This window comes from Entelurus aequoreus, linkage group LG07 (assembly GCF_033978785.1).
Source record: "Entelurus aequoreus isolate RoL-2023_Sb linkage group LG07, RoL_Eaeq_v1.1, whole genome shotgun sequence".
In the NCBI taxonomy this organism is placed as follows: domain Eukaryota; kingdom Metazoa; phylum Chordata; class Actinopteri; order Syngnathiformes; family Syngnathidae; genus Entelurus; species Entelurus aequoreus.
The window spans coordinates 10,493,643-10,513,371 of NC_084737.1; the positions used below are offsets into that span (position 1 = coordinate 10,493,643).

The 19,729-nt window shown below is 37.2% G+C and overlaps 1 protein-coding gene across 1 annotated transcript in view; it reads left to right on the top strand.

Annotated features, from left to right (window-relative positions):
- Positions 1-1,110: 1,110 nt before the first annotated feature.
- LOC133653252 (brefeldin A-inhibited guanine nucleotide-exchange protein 2-like) overlaps positions 1,111-19,729 on the top strand; it is a 44,895-nt gene continuing 26,276 nt past the window's right edge. The window contains exons 1-5 of the mRNA XM_062052333.1: positions 1,111-1,453; positions 10,313-10,343; positions 12,380-12,503; positions 14,592-14,738; positions 14,994-15,173. Of these exons, the coding sequence (XP_061908317.1) occupies positions 1,309-1,453; positions 10,313-10,343; positions 12,380-12,503; positions 14,592-14,738; positions 14,994-15,173 (627 nt within the window). The 5' untranslated portion in view covers positions 1,111-1,308. The remainder of the gene's footprint in view (positions 1,454-10,312; positions 10,344-12,379; positions 12,504-14,591; positions 14,739-14,993; positions 15,174-19,729) is intronic.

Consider the following 19,729-nt stretch of genomic DNA (forward strand, 5'->3'; position numbering starts at 1 on the left):
ATTTTCTATGGGGCTAAGGTCAGGGGAGTTGGCGGGCCAATTTAGAACAGAAATACCATGGTCCGTAAACCAGGCACGGGTAGATTTTGCGCTGTGTGCAGGCGCCAAGTCCTGTTGGAACTTGAAATCTCCATCTCCATAGAGCAGGTCAGCAGCAGGAAGCATGAAGTGCTCTAAAACTTGCTGGTAGACGGCTGCGTTGACCCTGGATCTCAGGAAACAGAGTGGACCGACACCAGCAGATGACATGGCATCCCAAACCATCATTGATGGTGGAAACTTTACACTAGACTTCAGGCAACGTGGATCCTGTGCCTCTCCTGTCTTCCTCCAGACTCTGGGACCTCGATTTCCAAAGGAAATGCAAAATTTGCTTTCGTCAGAAAACATGACTTTGGACCACTCAGCAGCAGTCCAGCTCTTTTTCCCAGGGTCAACGCAGCCGTCTATATATATTTATTTATATATATATATATATATATATATATATATATATATATATATATATATATATATATATATATATATATATATATATATATTTATATATATATATATATATATATATATATTTATATATATATATATATATATATATATATATATATTTATATATATATATATATTTATATATATATATATATATATGTATATATAAATATATATATATGTATATATATATATATATATATATATATATATATATATATATATATATATATATATATATATATATATATATATATATATATATATATATATATATATATATAAGTTCCGTAAATAATCCAAGTTTGGAACACAGCATCATAGTTTTCACATCTTTTTGGTTGTTAGAGGTAGAAAGCGTTTTAAAGAAAAGTTCAAATTCTTTGTTTAAAGGCACAAAAATCAGGTCGGGTATTGAAAAACTTACATTTATGAATATAAAACTTAGCCAATAGTATAATGATGCTCATTTAAAAAAATAATGTTCATACAGTATAAATCCAAATAGTGCATCTTTAAAACAAAGCACACATTTGTCACGAATATTGTCCAGTATCCTTTTTATGTTTCTTTAAAAACGTGACCGGCGTGGCTGTGACGTCACTTCCGCAACCAGCTGAGGATCACGTGACGTGACAGCTAGCAGTATGGCGGCACTCGGCTGAGATTAGCCCGGACGTAGCTATCCAAAAAAAATAAAAATAAATACATAAATAAATAAATAAAAATATTTCGTTAGCTTGCTCGCCTTTGTCGATTCCTGCCCTTCTCCGCAGGGGGGCCGGGCGCGACATGACAGCCTGACTTTACGAAGAAGAAATGCAAGGAGAAGACGACTTTAAGGCAGAGAGCAGCAAGACCAAGACTATGTTTCTCTCCCGGGCGCTGGAGAAGATCCTCTCCGATCGGGAGGTGAAGAGAAGTCAACACAGTCAGCTGCGGAAAGCCTGCCAAGTGGCGCTAGGTCGGTGCTTCTCCTTCACCATGTTGAAATAAATATGTGCTTCCTTTTCAGCGTTAGCCTCACACGTTAGCAGTTAGCAGCTAATGGCCCCCACTGTTTTGGTGCCTGGTGACGTGTACGACTCATTCATTTCTCTCCCGTTCCTCATGTGTGTAACATTGCCGCCATTCAGGTTAGGTTTATACCGGAATGCTTATGAACTTCACCCTGTCTCCACTCCAGCGTTACCAGGCTAGGCTCACTAGCTAAACAGACCAATCACGGTGTTGAACGTAACACTGTCATCCGGGGGTTTTCAACCACTGTGCCGCGTCACACCAGTGTGCCATGAAAATCATGCAGCTTCACCTATCCATCCATCCATTTTCTACCGCTTGTCCCTTTTGGGGTGGGGGGGGGGGGGTGCTGGAGCCTATCTCAGCTGCATTCGGGCGGAATCAATCAATCAATGTTTACTTATATAGCCCTACTTGCCAACCTTGAGACCTCCGAATTCGGGAGATTAGGGGGGTGGGCGGGGTTAAGGGGGAGGAGTATATTTATAGCTAGAATTCACTGAAATTAAAGTATTTCTTATATATATATATATACAAAAACCCCGTTTCCATATGAGTTGGGAAATTGTGTTGGATGTAAATATAAACAGAATACAATGATTTGCAAATCCTTTTCAACCCATATTCAGTTGAATGCACTACAAAGACAACATATTTGATGTTCAAACTCATAAACATTTTTTTTGTTGCAAATAATCATTAACTTTAGAATTTGATGCCAGCAACACGTGACAAAGAAGTTGGGAAAGGTGGCAATAAATACTGATAAAGTTGAGGAATGCTCATCAAACACTTACTTGGAACATCCCACAGGTGAACAGGCAAATTGGGAACAGGTGGGTGCCATGATTGGGTATAAAAGTAGATTCCATGAAATGCTCAGTCATTCACAAACAAGGATGGGGCGAGGGTTACCACTTTGTCAACAAATGCGTGTGCAAATTGTTGAACAGTTTAAGAAAAACCTTTCTCAACCAGCTATTGCAAGGAATTTAGGGATTTCACCATCTACGGTCCGTAATATCATCAAAGGGTTCAGAGAATCTGGAGAAATCACTGCACGTAAGCAGCTAAGCCTGGGACATTCGATCCCTCAGGCTGTACTGCATCAACAAGCGACATCAGTGTGTAAAGGATATCACCACATGGGCTCAGGAACACTTCAGAAACCCACTGTCAGTAACTACAGTTGGGCGCTACATCTGTAAGTGCAAATTAAAACTCTCCTATGCAAGGCGAAAACCGTTTATCAACAACACCCAGAAACGCCGTCGGCTTCGCTGGGCCTGAGCTCATCTAACATGGACTGATACAAAGTGGAAAAGTGTTCTTTGGTCTGACGAGTCCACATTTCAAATTGTTTTTGGAAACTGTGGACGTCGTGTCCTCCGGACCAAAGAGGAAAAGAACCATCCGGATTGTTATAGGCGCAAAGTTGAAAACTAAGAACCTGTGATGGTATGGGGGTGTATTAGTGCCCAAGACATGGGTAATTTACACATCTGTGAAGGCGCCATTAATGCTGAAAGGTACATACAGGTTTTGGAGCAACATATGTTGCCATCCAAGCAACGTTACCATGGACGCCCCTGCTTATTTCAGCAAGACAATGCCATCCACGTGTTACATCAACGTGGCTTCATAGTAAAAGAGTGCGGGTACTAGACTGGCCTGCCTGTAGTCCAGACCTGTCTCCCATTGAAAATGTGTGGCGCATTATGAAGCCTTGTTTTTGTATTGAACCGTTTTGGTACGGGGTTCCGGTTCGGTTTGGAGGTGTACCGAACGAGTTTCCACACGGACATATTAAGAAGTAGCGTAACGCACGTTGTGTAAACAATGCACACCGAGGCACAACACACGGCATGCTAGCAGCTAACGGGCTACGATAGACTGACCATACGTGACATGTCCTCTTTTGCGGAGCTGTCAGGGCGGAGTTTCTTAAATGCCCCAAATGTCCGGTATTTTGAGTTAGGGTTGCATGTATTTTCAATGTACGTTTAGGGTTAAGAAGGGGTTAAAAACAAAACAAATTGTGCGCGCAGCAGCATTCATGAGGGAGGGGCAGAGACAGAGAGGGCGAGAGAGTTATGATAAACGTGCATGCGTCGCCAGGCTCTGCTTTTTATCCATAGATTTATCAGATTAAATTTTTTATTATCTATAGCAGGGGTGTCAAAAGTGTGCCCCGGAGGCCATTTGCAGCCCCCAGCTAATGTTTTAAAGGCCCACGGCACATTCTAAAAATACTATTAAAATAAACAAAAACATATCATAAGTGAAATAAAAAAGGTTAAATGTAATTTAGAAAAAGTTGCAATGTTGACTAATAAAACAAAGCTGATGTTTTTTTCTTTCAAACTGTCATTGCTCAAAACATAATATTGAATCAAAATCAATGTTATTATGAATTATTGACCTATCCAAGGTTCCGATTACTTCACATCAAATATTACACTAAGAAAAATATTTTTAGTGGAAGATTTTGCAAATTTGGTAAATAAATAACCCAAAAATGTATATTTTGTTGTTTTCTTACTGTACTGTACTGTACATTAACATGTACACATTGGAAAAGGTGTTTAGACTTAGACAAACTTTATTTATCCACAAGGGAAATTGTTCCACACAGTAGCTCAGTTACAAAAGATGGAAAGGGTAAGGATAATGCAGGTATAAAGTAGACTAAAAATGTACCATAGTAGCAATATAAAATATAACGTATATGTAATATTTACATATTCTATATATATATATATATATATATATATATTAGTATATACCAGACCTGGGCATTCTGCGGCCCGCGGGCCGCATCCGGCCCTTTGTGCGTCCCTGTCCGGCCCGCGTGAGGCCAATTATAAATTACAAAATAAATTTTAAAAAGTATCTATGTCGAGTGTGCAATACAACAGTGCTGCTTTTGTTTTGAAAATCGTTATTTGTATTACTTCCGTGTGGACGTATGCGTGTGCGTGATTGTGAGTGAATGTGAACAGCTGCAATCATTAATTACAAAATAAAGTTGAAAAAACATCTATGTCGTGCGCGCAATACAACTGTGCTGCTTTTATTTTGAAAAGTATTATTTATGGGCGTGTGTCCGTGTGTAACCTGCTAGTGAAGGTGCACATGCAGCGACAAGTGATGCACGGTTTACACCCGAGACGCTAAAAAGAGAAAAGTTGATGAAGAATGGCGTGTTTCCAACAAGACATGGACTGCCATGCAACGTTCCTTCTAAGGTGCGTGCCTGCGCAATTGCGCACTGCTCAAGCGTCTGCTGCGCGCAGCAAATATATGCCCCGCACCAAATCAAATCCCATCTGAATTCTAAACAAAATAAACATATTTATTCTATGTAATTTTGCAATGCAACTTTGAGTGACAGTGACAACAAGCGGCCCTAACGGTGTTCGTCAACACCGTTCAATTGAACACCGTTCAATTATTGTAACGTCTATCCAGATGCTTCGAGGCCAGGAATTATATCGATCACTTTATTGAGCAAAACTGTTTATATTCGGACATAACCACACCAAAAACATAAGTAAAACACTTCTATCTCGAAAAACTAGTCATTTTCTGCCGTACAAACCAGGCCAAAACCAACTTGTCATCTGTCACCAACACGCATAGCACTAAACCACTGGTGCGTTTATGGCCAACAAAAAGTCGGACAACTCAAACACCACACAAAGTTACACTATGACTCCTCAGTCATACGTGTGCTTATTTTACTGTCATTTATTATTAATGTTAATTTATTTATATTAGTCATGGAATGCTGTTACACACACTATGTTGAAGTATTACTATTATTATTAATTATTATTATTATAATTATTATGTATCTTACGGTATATATCAAAAATAATATTGAGCAAAATTTAATTGAAATATTGTCGATGTGGCCCTCCAGCAGTGCTCGGGTTGCTCATGCGGCCCCCGGTAAAAATTAATTGCCCACCCCTGGTATATACCGATATATTTATTTACAATATATATGACAAATCCCAATTACCATGTACAATATTACAGTATGTAACAGCTCCAGCAAAAAAAAAAAAAGGGCAGCATAAAATAGAGAGTAGATCCAGCAGAAAATATACATTATAAAGAAAGAGAGGTAGCTAACATAGAAGTGGTCAGGTAATAGACATATATCATCTGCATATAAACTGTAAATGCTAAGGTGTCCTCACTTATGTTTGAATAAAACATTTATTATGCAAGTCAAACCTATAAGATGTTAGCTGCCAAAATAGGTTTCTGCATGTTTGCTGCTCTTGAATATGCAGAAGGCTTTCTGGTAATGTTGCATCATCCATGTAGTGAGATTGTGAAATAGCAGCTCTGTCTGACGGTGCAAACATTTCACTACGTTGTCTGTCTTTTTCACTTCATATTGGCAACACTAAATTGGCCCTAGTGTGTGAATGTGAGTGTGAATGTTGTCTATCTGTGTTGGCCCTGTGATGAGGTGGCGACTTGTCCAGGGTGTACCCCGCCTTCTGCCCGAATGCAGCTGAGATGGCACCCCCGCAACCCCGAACGGGACAAGCGGTAGAAAATGGATGATTGCAAAACCTCTCTCGTCTTCTTTTGCCCTTTATCTTTCCACCTTGTCATGAGGCTGGGCGATATGGCCTTTTATTAATATCTCGATATTTTTAGGCCATGTCGCAATACACGATATATATCTCCATATTTTGCCTTAGCCTTGAATGAACACTTGATGCATATAATCACAGCAGTATGATGATTCTATGTGTCTACATTAAAACATTCTTCTTCATACTGCATTAATTTATGCTCATTTTAAACTTTCATGCAGAGAGCAGGGTTTCCCACACATTCATTTATTTGTGGCGGCCCGCCACGAAAGAATTACGTCCGCCACAAATTAAAAAAAAATCAAATAAAAAAAAAAAAAAAAAAAATATTTATTTATTTTTTTTTTTTTTTTGGTCCTCTCCAGCTTTTCAGGCAAATCATATAGTTAATGTAGATGCCCATATCGGCTGTTCAGATTTACTTTACAAAAGGGAAGTGTAGGATACTTCTCTTGTTTCCTTATTTGTATTTGCCTTTATTAAATGTATTTATAGTAGAAACACAACATGTGTATATAACAAAGGGTGCAAAGTCTGCAGGCAGTAGGAAACACATGGTTAAGTGTAGGGAGTAAAACTGATGGCAGTCTAAAGTTCAAGATTTTTGGAGCTCTTTGTTCAGTGGATCAGATGTTTGATGAAGCTCTGTGTCTATCTACCACCACTACTGTTTTCTGTTTATTTGTTACTGACTGTGGCAGGACACCTCTGCCTCTGTTTCACTTTATGTTGCTGGTAAATAATATGGTTGTAGTAGTAGGCTAAAGTTAAATTATTTAGTATGCACTAATTAAAGGGGCAGAGCTTTGAGACATTTTAGCTTTTATATTTTATAAGATATATTTTTTGTAAGAACCACAATTAATAAATATATTTCAGTGAATAACTTATTGTTCAAATCTGTATATAAATATGTACATAAAGTGTTGTAATTATATTTTAAAATGGATGGATGGATGGATGGACGTTTAAAACAAAACTGTTATTATTAATTAGTAAGTATAATTTTTTTTAGCCTTTTTAGAGAAAATCAAATCATTGTAGTAAATTATGCAAATTACTCGATGATGTCATGGTGACCACGCCCATAGCCACGCCCCCACCGCCACGGGTATCTTGGCAGTTTATGGGAAACACTGAGAGAGGGAAATCACAACTAAGTCAATTTACCAAAAGTGTATTTATTAAACAGTTATTAAGCAGTGGCACAAACATTCATGTAATTTCCAAAACAGACAGTGCAAGATTGTCAGAGACATTTTAAAACAAGCTATTAGTGCACTTTTGTGCATGATGTCACTAAGATGACATATCAAAACAACACTAAATTAAAGTGTACTTTTTGTACAGAACGCCACTACAAAAATTAAGACAAATACAGTGCATTTTTGTGCATGATGTCACACAAGATATTTCAATAACTGTCAAATAAAAATGAGCTGCATAATAGGAAATCAAATAGTGTATGTCCTTCGCTATGTGTTAGGTTTCTGCGGACGTTATCTCCTTCTGTTGTTGATTTATTTTTTTTCATACGGTGTAGATCTGAAAATAGTTGCTTTGGCATTTTGTTGGTGTGGCACCGAACGGAGATGTTGACATGCGGAGTTTCAAGCACTCTCCATTCTCTAGCGGGTGACTTTTCAAATGATGCTACATTAGCAGTGGTGCTACTTTTTGTAGCAACGCTTTTGCCGCATTCATTTGCCGTTCAACATCTTCCCGCTTGAAGCCAAACCACCGCCAGACGATGGATCCCGTGGTGTTTTTCTTGGGAATGAATTCTTCCTCCATTTGTTACCAGATTCGCACCTTCTCTCTCTCGTATTACAACTCACACCGCACCGTTAGCATTACAGCTAAAGTTACCATGTCGCTACCTGTCTGCTCCGTGGGAGTGTGTGACGTTGCTCACGTGACGTATGTAAGAAAGTACGCTTGTTTTAAGTCTCTGTGAGAAGGTGAGACAACAAAGAGTGAGAAGAGCCTGTAGTGTAATGCCTGCATACTGTACGTGGGCTAATTGGAAGGTGACATGAAGTTTGGAGCTCTGTAGCTACTGACTGTGCAGAAAGTCTTTGCACTATGCACTTCAGCATCCGCTGACCCCTCTCTGTCAGTTTACCTGGCCTACCACTTGGTGGCTGAGTTGCTGTTGTTCCCAAACTCTTCAATTTTCTTATAATAAAGCCGACAGTTGACTTTGGAATATTTAGGAGCGAGGAAATTTCACGACTGGATTTGTCGCACAGGTGGCATCCTATGACCGTTCCACGCTGAGAGCAGCCCATTCTTTCACAAATGTTTGTAGAAACAGTCTCCATGCCTAAATGCTTGATTTTACACACCTGTGGCCGGGCCAAATGATTAGGACACCTGATTCTCATCATTTGGATGGGTGGCCAAATACTTTGGGCAAAATAGTGTATGTGACATGAGAAGGGTTACAAATAGAGATGGCCGATATTATCGGCCCAGTGTTTCCCATAAACTGCCAAGATACCTGTGGCGGTGGGGGCGTGGCTATGGGCGTCGTCACCATGACGTCATCGAGTAATTTGCATAATTTACTACAATGATATGATTTTCTCTAAAAAGGCTCAAAAAATGTATACTTACTAATTAATAATAACAGTTTTGTTTTAAACGTCCATCCATCCATATAATTACAACACTTTATGTACATATTTATATACAGATTTGAACAATAAGTTATTCACTGAAATATATTTATTAATTGTGGTTCTTACAAAAAATATATCTTGTAAAAATATAAAAGCTAAAATGTCTCTTAAAGCTCTGCCCCTTTAATTAGTGCATACTAAATAATTTAACTTTAGCCTACTACTACAACCATATTATTTACCAGCAACATAAAGTGAAACAGAGGCAGAGGTGTCCTGCCACAGTCAGTAACAAATAAACAGAAAACAGTAGTGGTGGTAGATAGACACAAAGCTTCATTAAACATCTGATCCACTGAACAAAGAGCTCCAAAAATCTTGATCCTACACTTCTCTTTTGTAAAGTAAATCTGAACAGCCGACATGGGCATCTACATCAACTATATGATTTGCCTGAGAAGCTGGACAGGACACAAAAAAAAAAAAAAAATTATTTATTTTTTTATTTATTTATTTTTTGGCGGCCTTAATTATTTCGTGGCGGGCCGCCACAAATAAATGAATGTGTGGGAAACACTGCGGCCTATTAATGCGTTAAAATGTAATATTGGAAATTATCGGTATCGTTTTTTTTTATTATCGGTATCGTTTTTTTAATTTTTAATTTTTTTTTTTTTTTTAATTTAATTTTATTTAATCAACATAAAAAACACAAGATACACTTACAATTAGTGCACCAACCCCAAGAAAACTCCCTCCCCCATTTACACTCATTCACACAAAAGGGTTGTTTATTTCTGTTATTAATATTCTGGTTCCTACATTATATATCAATACAGTCTGCAAGGGATACAGTCCGTAAGCACACATGATTGTGCGTGCTGCTGGTCCACTAATAGTACTAACCTTTAACAGTTAATTTGACTCATTTTCATTAATTACTAGTTTCTATGCAACTGATTTTATATTGTTTTACTTTCTTTTTTATTCAAAAAAATGTTTTTAATTTATTTATCTTATTTTATTTTATTAATTTTTAAAAAAAGTACCTTATCTTCACCATACCTGGTTGTCCAAATTAGGCATAATAATGTGTTAATTCCACAACTATATATCGGTATCGGTTGATATCGGTATCGGTAATTAAAGAGTTGGACAATATCGGAATATCGGATATCGGCAAAAAGCCATTATCGGACATCCCTAGTTACAAATAAATAAGCTTTGTTCCTTCCTTCTCCTTTTCAGACACATTTAACTGCGATGTGCTTACTTACGTTCAAACCAAACATGGCCATAAAATGGTTTTACGCACACTTTGACAAACGGGCTCCGCTCTGACAAATACCCTCAATGAAATAAATATAAGCGCCACACTTTTCCACGCGTCACTATTTGAACCACAGCAGCACGTTTGTCAGTGTGGCATCGAAAAAAGTTCCTCTTTGTGCTTTAGCTAAATAAACAAGAAGTGTGTTAATGACATGTATGATATTCCACGTCATTACCGCGAGTGTGTAATCATGTGGTCTGAACATAATCTTCTTTTGGTCTTCACAGATGAAATCAAGGAGGAGCTTGAAAAACAAAAGTAAGTATTACAGTGTTCCCCATAAGGCCATAACAAGAAAAAAAAAAAAAATATATATATATATATATATATTTTGCAACACAGTAAGCAGCCCTTCACTTTCAAGGTGATATATGTGCTTCTCTTGCAATCGTGTTGCACAAAACATCGACTACGTTATTTGCTTTAAAATGAGGATTTTGAGGTTTGAGCAAAAGACTTCTAAAGTTTTAGTCAGTGCTGCAGGAGACTTTTTGAGGAGTACAAAGTCAGCGGTCAGTATTCGTTTCTTCAGAGTGAATATAGAGCATGCCTGTAGGTCAGACCTGGGCAAATTAAGGACAGACAAAATAGGACACAAGCACACATACTGTACAGTAGATTTTCACAGCTTATATATATACCTTATTTTTCGGACTATAAGTCGCAGTTTTTTTCATAGTTTGGCCGGGGGTGGAACTTATACTCAGGAGCGACTTATGTGTGAAATGATTAACACATTACCGTAAAATATCAAATAATATTATTTAGCTCATTCTCATAAGAGACTAGACGTATAAGATTTCATGGGATTTAGCGATTAGGAGTGACAGATTGTTTGGTAAACGTATAGCATGTTCTATATGTTATAGTTATTTGAATGACTCTTACCATTATATGTTACATTAAACATACCAGGCACGTTCTCAGTTGGTTATTTATGCCTCATATAACTTACACTTATTCAGCCTGTTGTTCACTGTTCTTTATTTATTTTAAATTGCCTTTCAAATGTCTATTCTTGGTGTTGGGTTTTATCAAATAAATTTCCCCCAAAAATTCGACTTATACTCCAGTGCAACTTATATATGTTTTTTCTTTCTTTATTATGCATTTTCGGCTGTTGCGACTTATACTCCGTAGCGACTTATACTCCGAAAAATATGGTATATATACTTTTTTTTTAAAGAGCTTTTAATGCTTTTTGTAATGCCACCACAGAAGGTTATGGAGGGCCAAATGGGACAAAATAAATATTTCAATAATTAAATGTATAATTAATTATACATTTGAGTTAAGTACATACATGTGTTATTACAATTACATGTAATAATTTTATGATTTAATTATTGATTTGAATATTTCATAATTTATTAATTTCATGATAACATTATTGATTTTATTATTTAGCGATTTTATTGATTAATGACACATTTAATTAATTATTCAAAGATGTATTTATTTCTTTGATTTTGTTGCATTTGGCCCTTGTCAGCACTTCACGAAATTATTTCATCAGTCAAGCTCAGCTGTCAAAGTTAGTTAACACCTGATTGGTTCACCGGGACTTTCACTTGCAATGATTGGACTAAATTTGTGTTATCCCCGCCCACTAACTTTGATTGCTGCGATTGACAGAAGAGCATAAGATCCCGAAGCCCTAAATCAATCAATCATTAATTGAATAGTTGGACGCAATTTTACATTAAATAAAGAAATGACGCATTTAAGTAATTATTTACGGATTTATATCATTTTGTCCCATTTGGCCCTCCATAGCATGTGAGACCAGTGGCGGATGACAAAAATGTGACGATAACCATTGATCAAAAATTGGCATCACAATGGACAACACAATTAGTAAAATATCAATGACATACAAAGGTACATTTTATCAAGCTGATGCAATTGTTAATATCTTATTTTACACTACTATTACTACTACTTGTACTACTTTGGCAGTACTTGATGCTAGTGTCTGTCTGGAAGCACCTTCCTGTTTCCTCTTTACATTTAACAGGCACCTTCAAAGAGTATTTAGAATTTAGTGATTAACTTCTTTTTAAAACACCTGTGCAGCTAATAAAGGATTTATGGTGGCCACGGCTTTACCTTGGAACAGATTAATTTGCTTGACATGATTTCCTGTGGGAAGTCAAGATTGTGTTTGATTTAGGACACTGCACTATACTACAGACTATGTACTATATATCTATATATAGCATTTATACTACAGGGTCTATATACTATTATATTAACATAAATAGTATCATTTTAACACCCTTTCTTCTTTGTAGGGATGGCACGGTGGTCCCGCCGAGAGCCAACTACATCGAGGCTGACAAATACGTGCTGCCCTTTGAGTTGGCCTGTCAATCAAAGTCGCCCCGTATAGTTAGCACTTCTTTGGACTGCCTGCAGGTCAACACACACACACAAATCCAAATACAGAAAACATGCACACACAGATCTGATGAGACACACAGATTGAGATACAGACACAAATTTTTTTTACACACACACAGACTGAAATTCAGACAGACCGATTTTTAATTTTTTTGCACATACACAAATCGAAAAACGGACAAAAACGCATACACCGAACTGATTACACACACACAGATTGAGATACAGACACACGCAGTTTTTTTTTACAAACACACAGATCAAAATTCGCACGGACAGATTATACACACGTCGAAATACGGACGCACAAATTAAAAAACACACACACAGATTGAGATACACACACAAAGATTGAAATTCGCACGGACGGATTTTTTTTTACACACAAATCGAAATTACGGACACACAAATTAAAACACGCACACACAGATTGAGATACAGACACAAACATTTTTTTACACACACGGATTGAAATTTGCACGGACAGATTTTTTTTTACACGCACAAATCAAAACATGCACACACAGATCTGTTTACACATACAGAGAGATACAGACACACATTTAATACACACACACAGATTTTGAATTTGGATAGAATTTTTTCTTTTTTTTACACACACATATCGAAAAACGGATGAACATATAAAACACGCATACACACAACTGATTACACACACAGATTGAGATACAGACACACACAGTTTTTTACAAACACACAGGTCAAATTTCGGACGGACAGATTATACACACGTCGAAATACGGACACACAAATTAAAAAACACACACAGATTGAGATGCACACACACACAAAGATCGAAATTCACACGGACAGATTTTTTTTTACACACAAATCGAAATACGGACACTCAAATTAAAACACGCACACACAGATTGAGATACAGACACACATATTTTTACACACATGGATTGAAATTCGCACGGACAGATTTTTTTTACACACACAAATCAAAACATGCACACACAGATCTGATTACACACACACAGAGAGATACAGACACACATTTAATACACAGACACAGATTTCAGATTTGGATAGAATTTTTTCTTTTTTTTACACACAAATCGAAAAACGGATGAACAAATAAAACACGCATACACACAACTGATTACACACATAGATTGAGATACAGACACACACAGTTTTTTTACAAACACAGGTCAAAATTCGGACGGACAGATTATACACACGTCGAAATACGGACACACAAATTAAAAAACACACACAGATTGAGATGCACACACACTTTTTTTTACACACACAAAGACCGAAATTCGCACGGACAGATTTTCTTTTACACACAAATCGAAATACGGACACTCAAAACATGCACACACAGATTGAGATACAGACACACACATTTTTTTACACACATGGATTGAAATTCGCACAGACAGATTTTTTTTACACACACAAATCAAAACATGCACACACAGATCTAATTACACACACACACAGAGAGATACAGACACACACATTTAATACACAAACACGGATTTGAAATTTGGATAGAATTGTATTTTTTTTTTACACACACAAATCGAAAAACGGACAAACATATAAAACACACATACACACAACTGATTACACACACAGATGGAGATACAGACACACACAGTTTTTTACAAACACACAGGTCAAAATTCGGACGGACAGATTATACACACGTCGAAATACGGACACACAAATTAAAAAACACACACACACAGATTGAGATACAGACACACATTTTTTTTACACACGCGTATTGAAATTCGCGGGGACAGATTTTTTTTACACACTCTAATCAAAACACACAGATCTGATTACACACACACACACAGATACAGACACACACATTGAATACACAGACACACATTTGAAATTTGGATAGAATTTTTTTTTTTTTTACACACAGAAATCAAAATACGGACACAAATTAAAACACGCATACACAAATTTGATTACACAAACAGCTCGAGACACACACACACACACACACACACACACACACACACACACACACACACACACACACACGTGACATATTTGGCATGAATCATGTTTCCATGTTTTGTTGTTTGGAATGCTCTGGAAATGCAGAAGCTAATAGCGTATGGCCACATCACGGGGAACGCTCCGGACAGTTGGACTCCTGGCAAGCGTCTGATGGACCACCTGGTGGAGACCATCTGTAACTGCTTTCAGGGTCCGCAGACGGACGAAGGGGTGCAGCTTCAGATCATCAAGGTACGCTTCAGTGCGCTGCTACAATATTCTGCACACCAGTAACACACAATATGCACTTAATTTGTCTCCTTTTTTTATAGTCTTTTGACTAAAATGTATTTTACTTATACTTTACTAGTGATCTAAATTAATTAAGTTTTAGTCGACAAAATGTTACAACATTTTAGTCAACTAAAATCACAGTACATTATAAATGATGTTTGTTTTTTGTCGAGAAATGATTTCTAATGCAAGATGTCTACCGCCTTCATTTAGGCCCTGCTGACGTCTGTCACGTCTCCGCACATCGAGATCCACGAAGGGACGGTCCTCCTCACGGTCAGAACGTGCTACAACATCTACCTGGCCAGCCGCAACCTCATCAACCAGACCACCGCCAAGGCTACGCTCACGCAGATGCTCAACGTCATCTTCACGCGAATGGAAAACCAGGCGGTGAGTTGGTACAGGCTGAGGAATATGCTGTAATTCTTATCGTTTAAACTAGAGATGTCCGATAATGGCTTTTTTGCCGATATCCGATATTCCGATATTGTCCAACTCTTAATTACCGATACCGATATATACAGTTGTGGAATTAAGACATTATTATGCCTAATTTTGTTGTGATGCCCCGCTGGATGCATTAAACAATGTAACAAGGTGTTCCAAAATAAGAGAACAACTTCAACTCAAGTTATGGAAAAAAATGTCAAAATTTAGGCCCGAGCGCCGCATGCGGCCCGGCCCGTTAAGCTTTTCAATCTGGCCCACCGGACATTCCCTAAACTTTTTTTTACACTACCGTTCAAAAGTTTGGGGTCACCCAAACAATTTTGTGGAATAGCCTTCATTTCTAAGAACAAGAATAGACTGTCGAGTTTCAGATGAAAGTTCTCTTTTTCTGGCCATTTTGAGCGTTTAATTGACCCCACAAATGTGATGCTCCAGAAACTCAATCTGCTCAAAGGAAGGTCAGTTTTGTAGCTTCTGTAACGAGCTAAACTGTTTTCAGATGTGTGAACATGATTGCACAAGTGTTTTCTAATCATAAATTTGGCCTTCTGAGCCAGTGAGCAAACACATTGTACCATTAGAACACTGGAGTGATAGTTGCTGGAAATGGGCCTCTATACACCTATGTAGATATTGCACCAAAAACCAGACATTTGCAGCTAGAATAGTCATTTACCACATTAGCAATGTATAGAGTGTATTTCTTTAAAGTTAAGACTAGTTTAAAGTTATCTTCATTGAAAAGTACAGTGCTTTTCCTTCAAAAATAAGGACATTTCAATGTGACCCCAAACTTTTGAACGGTAGTGTAGATCTTTAAGATGGAAATTGTAGCTGCCATTATGATGTGCAGTGATGTTTTCTAATGACCGTAAGTCTTGAACTATACAAAGTATTTCAATGGTTTGAATCTGTACTTTTGCATGATATACTAGTTACTAGGGATGTCCGATAATATCGGACTGCCGATATTATCGGCCGATAAATGCTTTAAAATGTAATATCTAAAATTATCGGTATCGGTTTCAAAATTATCGGTATCGGTTTCAAAAAGCAAATTTATGACTTTTTAAAACGGCGCAGTGTACACGGACGTAGGGGGAAGTACAGAGCGCCAATAAACCTTAAAGGCACTGCCTTTGCGTGCCAGCCCAGTCACATAATATCTACAGCTTTTCACACACATAAGTGAATCAGCAGCCATACAGGTCGCACTGAGGGTGGCCGTATAAACAACTTTAACACTGTTACAAATATGCGCCACACTGTGAACCCACACCAAACAAGAATGACAAACACATTTCGGGAGAACATCCGCACCGTAACACAACATAAACACAACAGAACAAATACTCAGAACCCCTTGCAGCACTAACTCTTCCGGGACGCTACAATATACACCCACCGCTACCCAACCCACCCACCCCCCCCCCCCATGTTGGCACTTTTTTCCATAACATGAGTTGATTTATTTTGGAAAACTTTGTTATATTGTTTAATGCATCCAGCGGGGCATCAAAACAAAATTAGGCATAATAATGTGTTAATTCCACGACTGTATATATCGGTATCGGTTGATATCGGTAACAGTAATTAAGAGTTGGACAATATCGGATATCGGCAAAAAAGCCATTATCTGACATCTCTACTAGTTACTATGGTCATCTAATTAGTTACTATGGCAATTTAATTAGTTACTATGGTAATCTACGTCACAGCAGCTCAGACGAAGCACCAGGCGGTGTGGGTGGGGTGCTTTTCCACAGAGTGTCAGCCTGAAATGTGGGTGTCAGGGACAGACGCGGAAGGAGATTTTTACAACAAAGTTCTAAAGCTTAGTGATATATCAGATTGTAGGTGGGTTTTTTTTTACCCTTCGCGTTCATATTTCACTGTGTTTGTTGCATTTTTTTTTGCGTTTTGTTTGATTGTAAAATATGTCGATTGAGAGGGGGTGTGACGTTCATATGTTGTCAATATTCCGTGTTTTATCGTTCATAGTTAATATTGTAACACCCACATTCTTTATTTTCATGTACAAACCCCGTTTCCATATGAGTTGGGAAATTGTGTTAGATGTAAATATAAATGGAATACAATGATTTGCAAATCCTTTTCAACCCATATTCAATTGAATGCACTACAAAGACAAGATATTTGATGTTCAAACTCTTAAACTTTATATTTTTTTTTGCAAATAATAATTAACTTAGAATTTCATGGCTGCAACACATGCCAAAGTAGTTGGGAAAGGGCATGTTCACCACTGTGTTACATGGCCTTTCCTTTTAACAACGCTCAGTAAAGGTTTGGGAACTGAGGAGACACATTTTTGAAGCTTCTCAGGTGGAATTATTTCCCATTCTTGCTTGATGTACAGCTTAAGTTGTTCAACAGTCCGGGGGTCTCCCTTGTGCTATTTTAGGCTTCATAATGCACCACACATTTTCAATGGGAGACAGGTCTGGACTACAGGCAGGCCAGTCTAGTACCCGCACTCTTTTACTATGAAGCCACGTTGATGTAACACGTGGCTTGGCATTGTCTTGCTGAAATAAGCAGGGGCGTCCATGATAACGTTGCTTGGATGGCAACATATGTCGCTCCAAAACCTGTATGTACCTTTCAGCATTAATGGCGCCTTCACAGATGTGTAAGTTACCCATGTCTTGGGCACTAATACACCCCCATACCATCACAGATGCTTTGCGCCTATAACAATCCGGATGGTTCTTTTCCTCTTTGGTCGAAGGACACGACGTCCACAGTTTCCAAAAACAATTTGAAATGTGGACTCGTCAGATCACAGAACACATTTCCACTTTGTATCAGTCCATCTTAGATGAGCTCAGGCCCAGCGAAGCCGACTGCGTTTCTGGGTGTTGTTGATAAACGGTTTTCGCCTTGCATAGGAGAGTTTTAACTTGCACTTACAGATGTAGCGACCAACTGTAGTTACTGACAGTGGGTTTCTGAAGTGTTCCTGAGCCCATGTGGTGATATCCTTTACACACTGATGTCGCTTGTTGATGCAGTACAGCCTGAGGGATCGAAGGTCACGGGCTTAGCTGCTTACGTGCAGTGATTTCTCCAGATTCTCTGAACCCTTTGATGATATTACGGACCGTAGATGGTGAAATCCCTAAATTCCTTACAATAGCTGGTTGAGAAAGGTTTTTCTTAAACTGTTCAACAATTTGCTCACGCATTTGTTGACAAAGTGGTGACCCTCGCCCCATCCTTGTTTGTGAATGACGGAGCATTTCATGGAATCTACTTTTATACCCAATCATGGCACCCACCTGTTCCCAATTTGCCTGTTCACCTGTGGGATGTTCCAAATAAGTGTTTGATGAGCATTCCTCAACGTTATCAGTATTAATTGCCACCTTTTCCAACTTCTTTGTCACGTGTTGCTGGCATCAAATTCTAAAGTTAATGATTATTTGCACAAAAAAAAATGTTTATGAGTTTGAACATCAAATATGTTGTCTTTGTAGCATATTCAACTGAATATGGGTTGAAAATGATTTGCAAATCATTGTATTCCGTTTATATTTACATCTAACACAATTTCCCAACTCATATGGAAACGGGGTTTGTACATTCTGGGCGTCTCATTCAGTAAAAAAAAATGTAATTCCATTCCGTTTTTTAAGGCAGTCTGTCATAAAGTTTTTAGCATTCAATCAGACATTGTGAGTTTTTGTATAAGTGTTCCTAAAAATAGGACCCAAGCACACATACTGTACAGCATGCATACATACATATACATACATACATACATACATACATACATACATACATACATACATACACACACACACATTATATATATATATATACTGTATATATATATATATATATATATATATATATATATATATATATATATATATATATATATATATATATATATATATATGTATGTATGTATGTATGTATGTATGTATGTATATATGTATATATGTATATATGTATATATGTATATATGTATGTATGTATGTATGTATGTATGTATGTTTATATATATATATACAGTATATATATGTAAATATATATATACTGTATATATATATATATATATATATATATATATATATATATATATATATATATATATATATATATATATATATATATATATATATATATATATATATATATATATATATATATATATATATATACTACCGTTCAAAAGTTTGGGGTCACATTGAAATGTCCTTATTTTTAAAGGAAAAGCACTGCACTTTTCAATGAAGATAACTTTAAACTAGTCTTAACTTTAAAGAAATACACTCTATACATTGCTAATGTGGTAAATGACTATTCTAGCTGCAAATGTCTGGTTTTTGGTGCAATATCTACATAGGTGTATAGAGGCCCATTTCCGGCAACTATCACTCCAGTGTTCTAATGGTACAATGTGTTTGCTCACTGGCTCAGAAGGCTAATTGATAATTAGAAAACCCTTGTGCAATCATGTTCACACA